The sequence below is a fragment of the Engraulis encrasicolus genome, chromosome 12 (assembly GCF_034702125.1).
Source record: "Engraulis encrasicolus isolate BLACKSEA-1 chromosome 12, IST_EnEncr_1.0, whole genome shotgun sequence".
Lineage (NCBI taxonomy): Eukaryota > Metazoa > Chordata > Actinopteri > Clupeiformes > Engraulidae > Engraulis > Engraulis encrasicolus.
Window position 1 is genome coordinate 3,830,462 of NC_085868.1, and position 13,785 is coordinate 3,844,246.

At 44.1% G+C, this 13,785-nt stretch overlaps 1 protein-coding gene across 1 annotated transcript in view; it reads right to left on the bottom strand.

Moving 5' to 3' along the window:
- Positions 1 to 209: 209 nt before the first annotated feature.
- Positions 210 to 13,785, bottom strand: part of scn1lab (sodium channel, voltage-gated, type I like, alpha b) — a 52,857-nt gene continuing 39,281 nt past the window's right edge. Inside the window, exons 26-35 of the mRNA XM_063211508.1 lie at positions 12,861 to 13,136; positions 8,161 to 8,214; positions 7,239 to 7,376; positions 6,832 to 6,936; positions 5,244 to 5,514; positions 4,160 to 4,518; positions 3,646 to 3,864; positions 3,224 to 3,322; positions 1,040 to 1,210; positions 210 to 773 (exon numbers count right to left, since the gene is read on the bottom strand). Coding sequence (XP_063067578.1) covers positions 369 to 773; positions 1,040 to 1,210; positions 3,224 to 3,322; positions 3,646 to 3,864; positions 4,160 to 4,518; positions 5,244 to 5,514; positions 6,832 to 6,936; positions 7,239 to 7,376; positions 8,161 to 8,214; positions 12,861 to 13,136 — 2,097 coding nt within the window. The 3' untranslated portion in view covers positions 210 to 368. The remainder of the gene's footprint in view (positions 774 to 1,039; positions 1,211 to 3,223; positions 3,323 to 3,645; positions 3,865 to 4,159; positions 4,519 to 5,243; positions 5,515 to 6,831; positions 6,937 to 7,238; positions 7,377 to 8,160; positions 8,215 to 12,860; positions 13,137 to 13,785) is intronic.

A 13,785-nucleotide genomic window follows, 5' to 3' on the forward strand; every position in this document is an offset into this window, starting at 1 on the left:
GATCTATGAGGGAAGGGTCTCTGGGGGGGTAGGGGAGGGGTGACTTTATCTGTACCTTTATGTGTCAAGTCTGTGGCCCCGTCCAATAATACAGGCAGACACTTTAGTCTATAGGAGCACACACAGGCCAGTTCCCCCGACCCTCCCCCTCCACTCCCTCACTCCATGCCTCCCTACACCCCCACGCACCTCTCCACTTTGGCCAGGGTGAGGCGCTATACTTCAGCCCACTCTAGTCCATATTCATACATATCGTTCTCTCCTGTGATCACTTGTCCATACACTGTGATCCATTCTTGTCCATTCTAGTTAGTCCGTTCAACGCAGCTCTTTCTAGTCCGCTCTACTGCACCTCTGTCCACAGCGCCTCATTTCTTCTTCTCGCGCGCGTCTTTCCCTTTGTCCTCCTTCTCGTATTTGTCCTTGTCGTATTTGTCCTTGTCCTTGGCCACACTGTTGTACGAGGGCGGCGAGGCGGACGAGGGCGTCATGTCCGTCTTGTCGGAGGCCGAGTTCTCATTAAACTTGACGATGACCAGCACCTCCTTCTCCGGAAGCTTCTCTCCCTCTCTGCCTATGACGGCCTCAACGCCTCCTCCGACCCCTCCCCCTCCCCCTCCCCCTCCACTAAGCCGGTTGCCGCGGAGATGAGCCTGCATGGCACGCTTCACCGTCTGCCGCATGCGGTGGCGTCGGAACGCTCGCTGGATGATGGTGGCGGACATCTCTTCCTGCTTACGACGCAGAGTGGTCGTGATGGGCTCATAGGATACCTGAGAGAGGAAGGAAATATAACAATAAAATATATAGAATATAATATATACTGTAAATAACAATATAGGAGAGTTAGGGAATATATGATAAATAATACATTTTTTAGTGGTGGCAAAGGGGCTCACACAACACTTGAGTAAGTACATAAGTAAATGTGTCACATAATTACTAGAGCTGTTGGTCCAACCCGATTGGATTCAAAGCACCTGAGTGTGTCCATCGCATTATAAGCAATATCAATAGTAATAGTAGTAACAGTAATAACCTTGGAGGGGTTGGATGCCATGAATCTCTCCTCCATCTGCCCTCGGAGGGCGTCCATCTCCCCCTCCTCCCCCAGGACTCTCAGCGTGAAGGCGAACAGTATGTCCAGGCAGTGGATGCGATCTCCACTCACCATGGGCAGGTCCATAGCGATCAGCTGGATCTTATTGGGCTAACACAAACGCAAACAAGGTATAGGTATGAAATAACTAAGTGTTGTACATAATAAAATCTCATAATATCAGTTAGTTGGTATAGGTATGAAATACTTGTAAATCAAGTACATGTTGTACATAAGAAAATCATATCAGTTAATTTGACAAACAAACACACAGTTGAATGTTATTGGGCTGGATCTAAGATACAACATTACAGGTATATGACATTACATTACATATCATTACATTGAACTTAGCTGATGCAAGGTTGCAGGTTTGAATCCCTCCCTCCTCTCTCCCGACCCCTACATCCTTGGCTGAGGGTGGGATTCCAATCGGCACCCTGCAACCCTCTGATTTTAACACCACCTCCCTGTCTATTAAGATCAGAGCGTTGCATGTTCGAATCCCACCCTTACCTCTCCCAACACCTCCATCCTTAGCTGGCAAGGCACCTAACCCCTCATCGCTCCAGGGACTGTAACCAATACCCTATAAATAACTGTAAGGCCTTCTGCACACTGGTTCTGACAGCACTGCGGAACATCAGTTCCAACTATTTCGGTTAGCCCCGCACACAATTTCACCACAGCAGAGCATGGATGATTAATGGGTGGCTCTGACAAAATAAAACTCAAAATAGAATAATATGGACCCCACAATCCACTGAAAAGCATTTTCATACATGTTAAGAGCTTGAGAAAAGGCTAAAAATGTGTTCATCATCGCCCGCTTGGATGGGAAGAGCAAAACGTAACGCAGCCGCATGTTGTCACGATTTTCCCTTTGGCCACCTTTCTTTGGCCTCAAACATATGAGATACGGTGTGTTTGTAAAATGGCCGGAATTCTCCTTAAACCTTTTTGTAGCTTGAAGACATTTTGTCTGACTTCAGAGGATCAGTGTGTTACCTTGAAGTGTTTTAAGTGAAAGCCTATTTTCCAGAGATGAATATATCTAATGTAGTGGCAGGCAGAGATGGGACCAAGTCACTAATTTGCAAGTCGCAACTAAGTCTCAAGTCCTTCCAATCAAGTCCGAGTCAAGTCACAAGTTACGACACATTTGACCAAGTCAAGTCCAAGTCCAAGTCGTGCCAAAGCCAAGTCAAGTCAAGTCCAAGTCCAAGTCGTGCCAGAGCCAAGTCAAGTCCAAGTCCAAGTCTTATTTTTTCCAAGTCATTAACAAGTCACCTTGTATTCTATGTGCAATATTGACAATTACCTTTGGTCATAAATTCATTACCTCTCCACACTGCTTTGCATGTCCCCCTTCGCCAGTCATGTCCTGAAAATCGACCATGGTATACTATGATTTCAGTTTTTTGAGCATGGTTCGGCATTGGTTTTTGGTTTTACTAGGTTTAACTATAAATTGAACCATGGTTTTACTCTGAAAACTAACCATGGTTTTACCACGGTTTATAATTATTCATTAAATTACTTTTTTCTTTTATCCAACACATATATTGGTGACAGTCCTTTCTTTGAGCAATATGGGGTTAGGTGCCTTGCTCACGGGCCCTTCAGTCATGGATGGAGATGTAGGAAGAGGTGGGTTTAAGGGTGGGATTCAAACCTGCAACTCTGTGATCTCCAGCCCAACTCCCTAACCATTACAGCACGGCTGCAGACAAGCTTTCATGTTTGTTTGGGTGACCATGCAACCCACACTTGATCATATATATTTTTTAGCATGGTTTTTGACTATGGTTGAAGGTAAATCATTTATTTTTTCTTTCTTTCATGCATTTTTTTCACACACAAAATGCAAAAAAAATATATTCATTGACTTGGAGCACAATTGCAAGTCATTGCAAGCAAAAACTGACAAGTCGAGTCAAGTCTCAAGTCAATAGCGTACAAGTCGAGTCAAGTCACAAGTCACTCCTAATATTGGCAAGTCAAGTCTCAAGTCGAGTCATTTGTGACTCAAGTCACAAGTCAGTCCGAGTCACAAGTCACAAGTCCACATCTCTGGTGGCAGGTCAACTCAACTGCATCTAAAACTCTCTAAAAGCATGTTACCTTTGGAATGCGCAACGGTGGGTCAAGTGCGTCTGCGAAGTCCGGCAGCTTTTCATACTCCACGAACTGGGTGGCATCCGGGTCGAAGCGCTCCCACACCTACACAACAAATGCAATTATTTTAAAATAATTAATTTTATTTTTCAATTATAATTATGCCCTACAAAGGCAAAGAGCAGTAGCTCAGCCAACATTGGAGCTCAGAAAAAGGCCTTCAAAGCCTTGCCATTCGGCCTTCAAAGCCTTGGACCATAAGACTTTGTCACAATACAAAAGAGGTGTAATGAAGACCATTTTCAGTCTAAACACATGTTTGAAAAAATATGTAGTTACTGCACTTTGCCTTTGTAGGGCAGTATTATTATTACTATTATTATTATTATTATTATTACAGTATTATTATATTATGTTATTATCATTACCTCATAGAACATCTCAAAGTCGTCTTCGCTCAGCGGCTCCGCACTCTCCTCGGTGGCGACGCTGAAGTTCTCGAGGATGACGGCGATGTACATGTTCACCACGATGAGGAAGCAGATGATGATGTAGCTGACAAAGAAGAAGATGCCCACCGACGGGTTGCCGCAGTCGCCGCGCACCGAGCTGCCTGGGTGCTCTGTCTGGCTGTCGCAGTCCGGCTCCTTCAGTACAAGCATAGAATGAATTTCAGAAAATAGTTTATCTCACATTACAAGTTTCTGAAAGTTCTTGGAATCTCTACATGTAAACTGTCTGCCTGCTGACATCCGCTGAACGCTTGAAAAATAAAGCATACCTACAGGATCTTAGTGTGTAGACAGACATGTTGTTTAAATAATCAAATTTAGTAGTATATAAAGGTACATAGTGTATAGTAGTTCAGGAAAAGCAAGGATACATGACATGGTACAAACAGTCACAATATATACAGTACAGTACAAATGTTCAAATGTGTACCTTGTTGTTGAGGATGGGTGCCAGCAGGCCGTCCCAGCCGGCTGAGGTGGTGATCTGGAAGAGGCAAAGCATGGAGTTGCCAAAGGTCTCGAAGTTGAAGAGGTCATCGATACCGCTCTCGTGCTTGACATAGGCGAAGTTGGACATGCCGAAGATCGCGTAGATGAACATGACCAGGAAGAGGAGGAGCCCGATGTTGAACAGGGCAGGAAGTGACATCATCAGCGCGAAGAGGAGGGTGCGGATGCCCTTGGCACCCTTGATGAGGCGCAGGATGCGGCCGATACGAGCCAATCGGATCACACGGAACAGCGTCGGCGACACAAAGTACTTCTCGATCACGTCCGAGAGGAACATGCCTGGGTAAGGGGAATGAGAGGGAGACAATTAAAGGCAACTCAAAAACTGTCTGCCAAACTGCCAAAATCTGTAGTTGAACAGGTGCGTAGGATATCATCCCAGTGAGGCTGTCATTCAAGTGAAAAAAGATACTGCACACTGTCCATTTCACCAGCAAGTTTCGCCCGCAGCCCAGGTTAAGAACCAAAGAACCAAAATGCTGCTTGTGACCATTATAGTCAGGCCAAATCAAAACCAAATTAAAATGAATCATTGTATTTAATCGCGCTCATCACTTTTTCAGTACTTATTCACCGTACGTGTAGAGATTTGGGTTGGGGGTTGGGTTTGGGGGGCTCAGCTTATGTCGGGCACAGGTAACAGGGGACTTTGAGAAAAAAAGATCAAGAACCACTGGACAATATGACCACCACTAATGTATTTAAGAATTGTGTAAGGGGTAGGTGTTAGACTTTAAAGCAGCGTTCAGACTGGTCTTCTTTCAACGAATCATAACTTTGACTTTCATTAGTGGAGGTAATGAAATTTTGGTGACCATCTGCTCCGTTACCGCTGTCAAAAATACTGAATGTTCAACTTTGACAGACGTGGTGGATCCGTTAACTAGTCCGACTACGTGGACACGAAAAGGCATTCCCCCATTATGTGAGACATGCCTTCCATCAACTGTCAACGGTCATCAGTAATAATGTGAAAACCGAGTACATGTTTTTAAGGCTCTTACCAACGATGGATAAGATGACGACCACAAAGTCGAAGATGTTCCAGCCGATGGAGAAGAAGTAGTGGCGCAGGGAGATCATCTTGAGGCCACACTCGCCCGTGAAGAGCACGATGAAGACCAGGTTGATCCAGAAGAGGATGGTGTCCATCTCCGGTGACTGGTCGTCCGTCTCCACCATCATGGTCACCATGTTCAGGCAGATCAGGATCATGATCACGACGTCAAAAGCCTGCTTTGTGACGAAGTCGAACACGCAGCCCTGGAACTTGTTCTACGGGAGACAAGAGGAGAGGAAAAAAAGAAAGAGAAGAGGAGTGGAGAGTCAGGAGCAGAGGGAGGGAGACATAAGGAGATCAGTGATCAACAGTGAAAGTGAAACTGAACAGAAACTTGTTCTGTGCGGAGTGGAGAGCCAGGATATTGTGGAATATAAATAACAGACATTAAAAAATGCCAGCTTTGTCACAAAGTCGAATATGCAGCCCTGGAACTGGTTCTAGAGTAGAGGAGAGGGGAGAGATTGGAGGGGGGATCAGGATATTACAGGAGATTAATTATCAATGGTGATACTTGTTCAGGGGGATTGGAGAGCCAACAAACCTTTTTATTCTATTTTGATTGATATGAAAATTTGTCATTAGTTTCAGCTTTTTAAAAGAAGTTTGTCAAAGCAGTTGAATTGTGTCTGATCAGATATATTAAACAACAAAAAATCTAAATACAGGAGTGCCTCTACGTGCAGATAATACACGTAAATACAGTGTGAACTGAGATCAACCATTTTATGCCCTGCAAAATGGATTAGTGTGAGGAGCAACACTAACATATAAAGTGTTTCCGTACCTTTAGTGTAAGAATGACTGGTGTCTAATGTATCCTGGGAATGTTTTACATAAGTTGTACTATGGTACTGTAAGATCTGAGATTGATGGATGACCCAGAAATGATACTGTACTGTTACTGGTATCTTAGCAAAGGTTGCTTATTGGGGCATCCCCCGAGGTCCACTCTAGCTGTGACACCCCATGGTGATTGTGTCTGTGGCAAAACAAAGCCAAAGCCAAAGCCAAAGCCATGCTTTTGGCCAGCCTTTTGGTGGCAGGGGTCGTATTATCTATTCATCTCAGAAAACATCTTTTGGAGTCACTATCCACTTATGAGGCTTGAGATAAATGTAATGTTAACTTGCAGTTGGTCATTAAATTGTCATATAACATTCATTCATTTGTATCTCCTCATCTCAATCGCCACTCCTGTGCTCTTAGCTAATACTGCTCTTGTTTCTGCCATTGGTAAGGGAATACAGTAAGTGGGGTAAAGGTCATTCTTTACAGTACTGTCAGTCTCTCTCTTGGAATTGGACTAGTGTCAACAGTGTATACTCCATTATGGTACAGTGGAATATAGAATGGGTGTTAGAACTACCATGGTACTGTTGGTCTGGGAAAAAATATATACTGTGGATGTGGGGTTGAGTAGTGTGATAAAATAAGAGTGTTAACATACCATGGGTCTAGGGATAGGCTTATCTGGCTAATTATATATATACTTTGTATATGTAGTATGTACTATATATGTGTTTGCATACCGTGGGTCTGGGGATAGGCTTCTGTGGCTTCTTGGAGCCCAGTTTCTTCATGGCGTTATAGTACTTCTTCTGTTCCTCAGTCATGAAGATATCCTGACCTCCCAGGTGCAGAGAGAAAAAACAAATAAACTGGTTACAATCTGGACTGGGACAATTATAAAGCAATGCTATACTAACCACTACTAATATTAACCACTAAATACGGACCACAAAAGCCACATGTAGTGTCAGTCCAAAAACACAGAAGAACAGGGAAGATCTTATAATAACAACAATCAAAAAACATTCAATATTCAACAACAACAACAACATTAAGGAAAAGGGTGAAGGAGGAAAGCTCCTCTAAAACAAATGACACACAACAAAAACAATAATAGTAATAACAAGTAAAAGAGGAGAGGTCTTATCTTCTTCTTCTGCTGGTTGAAGTTGTCGATGATGACACCGATGAAGAGGTTCAAAGTGAAGAAGGAGCCAAAGATGATGAAGATGACGAAGTAGAGATACATGTAGAGGTTCACTTCATACTCCGGCTGCTCTCCAAGCTATAGGACACATGCAGTAGAATAGATATATACGTATATTAAGTATATACAGTAGAGATACTACATGGAGAGGTTCACTTCATACTGTGGCTACTCTTCTAGCTAGAGGAACATATTGAGATACGGAGACAGATATAGATACATACTGTAGTATATATAATATTCCGATACATATTAGTTTCACAACAGGGGCTCTACAGCCCCACAGGGGGTATTGCTTAGTTGCCATTGTTGGCAGGCTTATGATGAGGTTTGGGAGGATTATGACAATGTCCAGGGGGCGTTTATTCAAAAAAGGTTGAGAACCACTTGTGTAGAGATTCACTTCATTCTGCGGCTGCTTTTTCTTTTCTTTTTTTTCAAGTCAAGTCAGTTTTATTGTCAATTTCTGTACAAAGAATTGAAATTACGTTTCTTACTTTCCCATGCAGACATAGACATAGACTCTACTCTAGGTGTGGACATGCGGGAATTTTTGTGTGAATGTCAATACCCCGCCATATCGACGTGGGGGAAAATGGGGAGGAGGCGCCGTTGAAAATATTGGACACAGGCTTTCTACTTTCTATATATTCTTCTTGTTTCTTTCTGTAAAACGTCATCATTCCAATGTTTTGGCATTATTCCTACTTCAATCCCACTACTTAAGCTATGCAATGTATCACATACAGTATGTATAGATATACAGTAGACATAGATATATAGATAGATATATTATATTCAGCTACAGTAAAGTAACACAATATGGTTCGGGTTCAATAAATTAGCCAACACGTTATCTTACACCACGCGAGTCCACTGCAGCGTACATGATGTCCATCCATCCTTTGAAGGTAGCCTGGGAACATGGGAGGCAGGCGGAGAGATGAAGATGGGGAGATACAGAGAGAAAGAGAGAGAGAGAGAGAGAGAGAGAGAGAGAGAGAGAGAGAGAGAGAGAGAGAGAGAGGAAGAGATAATAAAAGGAAGACAGAGAAGAGGGCCAGACACAAACACGGTTATTGGAAAGGGCTTGAGTTGTATTTACTGTCTGTGTTAGCTGATGGCTGATGCTGCCTCTGTCTGTCTTTTATCATGAGGTAAAATAGGAGCAGCACATGGTACACACCTCAGCAGTATGACACAGAAAAGCAAAACACACATTTTGCAGTACTGATGAGCACTGTGAATCTTGTCGTGCTATACCTATAGGCAGAGGTGTGACCAAGTCACTAATGTGCAAGTCACAAGTAAGTCTCGAGTCTTTCCACTCAAGTCCGAGTCAAGTCACAAGTCAAGACACATCTGACCAAGTCAAGTCCAAGTCCAAGTCGTACCCCAGCCAAGTCAAGTCCAAGTCCAAGTCTCATTTTTTTTCAAGTCCTTAACAAGTCACAAAGGGATTTTCTATTTGCAATCACAATTTCGATCATAAATTCATTAGTATAATAATGAGACCTGAGTAAAAAGATGACAATTACTAAAACAGTTGCTGAGAAATCAGTCTAAACCAAATTACTGCTTGTGCTGTGTATGTAAAATGTCATTTAATTTAATATTTTTTTCACATAAAAATACATTTCATGTGAATTTGTACTTAAACAAAGGAGCAACCATATGCCAAATATTTACTGTCCAGTGGGCAAATAGTCCTGTTTGCATGCATGCATGCGTATGTGTGTGTGTGTGTGTGTGTGTGTGTGTGTGTGTGTGTGTGTGTGTGTGTGTGTGTGTGTGTGTGTGTGTGTGTGTGTGTGTGTGTGTGTGTGTGTGTGTGTGTGTGTGTGTGTGTGTGTGTGTGTGTCCGTCCGTTCCATCAACTGCAGAAGACCAGTCATATCTAGTCAAGGTTGTATACAGACTCTAGCATCATAACGCATAACGCATAACTTTTTCACTAGGAGCACAGGGCCACAGCTTTGGCTGGGCCCAGGACCAAAAACTTTGAATGCACCCCCTAAATCCACACCCCCGAAACTACAAGCCTTGACTGTTTTAAGACCATTTAATTTCAATGAGGAAAAAAAGTAGACTAAGCCAGGGATGCTGAGGTGGTCACGGGGAAAGTTTTTTTCAAGACATTAGGGAGGCATATTACACTTCCGACCTGAAAACACGGATTCACACTTTCATACAGCCGAGGCTACCATGTATGAATTTACCCACAAAGGCCAAGGGTTAAAGTAGTTCATGTCTTACAGGTGCTACCCAACCCCCCCTCTCTTTACTGTAGTGTACCACTCGACTAATGTAAACATTTTGGTTTGGCTTTAAAAGATGCCATTTTCCTTAAGGTACCATATTAAGCTCACCATTCTCATCAAGATATGACATACAGCAGGGGTAATCAATGAAAAGACTTTTTAAATTACTATTATTCCTCTCTGTGTGTGTGTGTGTGTGTGTGTGTGTGTGTGTGTGTGTGTGTGTGTGTGTGTGTGTGTGTGTGTGTGTGTGTGTGTGTGTGTGTGTGTGTGTGTGTGTGTGTGTGTGTGTGTGTGGGGGGGGGGGGGGGGCGGGGGGGGGGGGGGGGGGGGGGGGGGGGGGGGGGGGGGGGGGGGGGGGGGGGGGGGGAGGGGGGATACACATGTGAGGCAGGATGATGAGTTAACAGCACAGCTCAGCAGGAAGCCCTGTCTCAGGGTTCATTTTATCTCATTATCTTTAAACCAAAAGCTGACCACTGACAGTGAACCCACCAATGAGCGCATGGTGCGGCGCACTATATGCTATCTGCTGTAGGCTTTGTGCCAACAGTATTTAGCCTAGAAGACAATTGTCCACATGGGTTAAGAAATGAGGACAAATTTAGGCCTAGTTAGTTAGTTGGATTGAATTCCTGAACATTGTTGAAGCTGTATCGGCATTGTCGGTTTCCCCCTCACATTCTCACCGCAATGACCAATCACGAAACATTTTACTGCGTCAAAGTCCGCGCTAGAACATTCGTTTGCAGGATGGTCATCCACGTCTTGTTATATTAGCCTACCAGACTTCTTCTCGGGGCTTATTCGCCTGCACGCTGCCGTAGTCTGAAATAATGCAAATTAGACCTAAACGTGGCGTGAGAATGTCAGTTCACGAGGCAACCTTGTTCTGCGCTTCTACAGTGTAGGAAGAAGGAAGGTGTGTAATGCCCTATCCAACATTTCGCTCTCATTTTTTCTCTTAGTGAATGAATCTGCCCTGTGCCGTCTGGTGTGCCGCTAGCAGTAGGCTACTATCCAGTTACTGAATGCCCAACGTTTGCAGTCAGTCACGTCAAAATGTGTCGCATTGTTGTCTGCGCCTCTCACCCTCGTTTCGCTGTCCTCCCTCTATCGCCCTCCCCTCCCCCACAAAGTCACTTGTATGCATGCATCTTCAGAAAGAATAAGTTCTCCACCGTGCACGTCACAGATTGTAGCCAAACAAAGTTCTGCTTCTATGTTTCCTAATTTTTGTTAATTTGGAAAACAGGGTTTAACATGCCAGTTCTCCAGTGCTTGCGTCGTGCTGCTCTAACCTGTCATTTCCAAGCAACGGCAATTGTGACTCCAAACTTCCAAAATTACCAACCAAAACATGTTTGAACTGTGAGAAACTTAATAGCCTATAAGATTGAGTCGACACCATGAGATACAAGTTTCTCGAGCGCAAGATGGGAGCAGCGCGAGATAGGTTGGGCACAGGGCGCTTTATCCACGGGAAGCCGAGCCATGCATGTCTCGCACCGCTCAGCAGTGCGTCGGCTTGCGTTTCTTTAGCCATGGACTAGACGCATTGAATGTGCCCAGTGAGTTAGTCTGTGAAATAGCGTCCTGATGCCCATTTAATAAGGTTAAAATAGGCTATTAAAAGAAACAGTTAAACTTTGACTCTAACCCTCTACAAGCGTGACTTATGCCAGCTGTCTCCTAACTGGAGTTCCCTCAACTTGCCGGTCACATTTCTTTCGTCCACAAGAATGGCGGAAATTTCCCAAAAGCAAATGCATGCTTATTGCGCAATGCTCCGCTCTGACTTATTGTCCGACTTCGTAGGTTTCATATCGTTATAAGAACAATGCCTAGGCTACTTTTAGCTGTGTAGGCTATGCTCAAACTCTTGGCAAAATCTGCATCTCCATTGTCTGACGCTCCATTAATAACTTTATGGCGAACTCTTCCACAACCAGCAAATTACCTCATCCAGCTTAGTCTCATACTGCAGGTGGGAGATTGTTTTTCAACTGATTTCAGACATCTCAAAACGCATATGCTTCGCACAATGCAGCATTGGTGTGTAGCCTACAGACGCGTGTTGCACATCACACTCCCCACCACACACTCTTCCTACAACATTGATAGAAAATATTTTGTTGATCAGAGTGTCGAGATCAGAGATAAGATCAAACTTCCATACAAGAATGTAAAACGAGTTGTGGAGAGAGGGAGACAAATTAACTTCCGCGATGGTTTAAAATGTGGGCTGTGTTTGTTCTGGAGACTCGGAGATGGTGTTTCACTGTTGCCGCTGGTCAGCGTCCAGGCTGCATAGCACCGCTTACAGCAATGACGTGATTCAAACAAAGAATGGGGGGGGGGGCTGTTGCATTCTGCAAACAAGGGTCTGACTTGTTACAAAAAAAAATAGACCAAACGTGGCAAGTCAGGCCAAGTCATTGCAAGTTACAACTGTCAAGTCCAAGTCGAGTCCCGAGTCAAAGGCGTGCAAGTCGAGTCGAGTCGCAAGTCCTTTCTGATCTTGAAATTTCAAGTCGCAAGTCTTCACACCGCTGACTCGAGTCTGACTCGAGTCAAAGTCACTGGACTCGAGTCCACATGTCTGCCTATAGGCGAGTAAATCTATGAAAAAAAGCACTCAACCCCAAAAAAATTGATACAAAAGGTTTTTTTCATGGATTCTGTTACTATTGGGCATGCTAAATGACATACTAAAAAGGAAAATCTGACTTTAGGAAATGGGTTATTTTCAACATGGCTGACAGAGGCTATCCATTTCTTAGGCGTTAACCCTTAGTTTTACTCGCCTATTATAACAGCAACTGTATTGCAATATTAAATTGCTGATGTGGACATCTACTGTATGGATGCCAAGAAGCAAGCGATGCTTTGGTGTAGCGACCAGATCACATGCTTGTCACCCCAAGACTCTTTCAAAACTGGGTGAGCCAACCCTCCTCCCCTTCACTAAACACACTCACACACCATCCCAGTGAACCACGGCCTGGGGACAGCCATGGCATAGTGGTTAGGGAGGTGGACTTAAGACCAGAAGGTTGGAGGTTCAAATCCCACCCACACTAGTCCTCCCTACACCTCCATCCATGTCTGAAGTGCCTTGACGAAGGCACCAAAACCCCACCATGTTCCAGGGACTGTAACCAATACCCTGTATCTAAATAACTGTAAGTCGCTTTGGATAAATGCGTCAGCTAATACTGCCAGCCTGCAGCAGGACCAGGTGTTCAGCCAAACACACACACACACACACACCTCCCAGCTCCCCAGCCCACTTGCTCACCACTTGCAGCAGAGCCAGGTATCCCGCGCCCACGTTGTCGAAGTTGATCTTGACGTTCTTCCAGCGAGCGCTATTGTTGCGCTGGGCCAGGCACTCTGACTTGTTGTTGACCAGCGAGAGGGGCAGCATCTCGTCCGTGGTGGTGTTGACGCAGTGGTAGTACTTGCCCGCGAACAGGTTGACGCCCATGATGCTGAAGATGAGCCAGAAGATCAGGCACACCAGCAGCACGTTCATAATGGAGGGGATGGCGCCCAGCAGAGCGTTTACCACCACCTACAGGACGGGAGGGGAAGCGCACACGAGTAGATGCACAGACATAAAGACAAGACAGACAGACAGACAGACAGACACACACACACACACACACACACACACACAAACACACATATGTAGGTACACACAGCCACACAGGACAAACGCACATACATACACACACAATAGGTCATTTTCAATAGGTTTTCATTGCATCCATTCAATCACTTGACATGCAATCATTGTAAGAGCACACATGCCCATAATTCAAACATTTGTCAACCGCATCTAGCTCACTCACTCTTGTTTATCTACATTAAAATACTGAAGGAACCGACTTCGAAATAATTACATACAGTGTAGGTGTCATCTTTAATTGGCTATCGTTATCTATTAGCTATTTTCTACTGTATTTAATATTGCTACATTGGTATGATCTTGCTATTTCATGCTATATCTAATGCTAGCTAGATCTCTCTACGTATACCATGCATAGTTCTAGCTAGAAATCATGCTTTAGTTATAAAGAATTCTGCTAACGAAGATCAAGTTCGCTTAAAGCACATACTAAGTGTAAGAAAGTAAATCAATCAGAGAAGAAGCCACAGGAAGTAATACAAAGAAGGCTAAACTGCGTACACAACAGCACACACACGCACACACTTTTAAT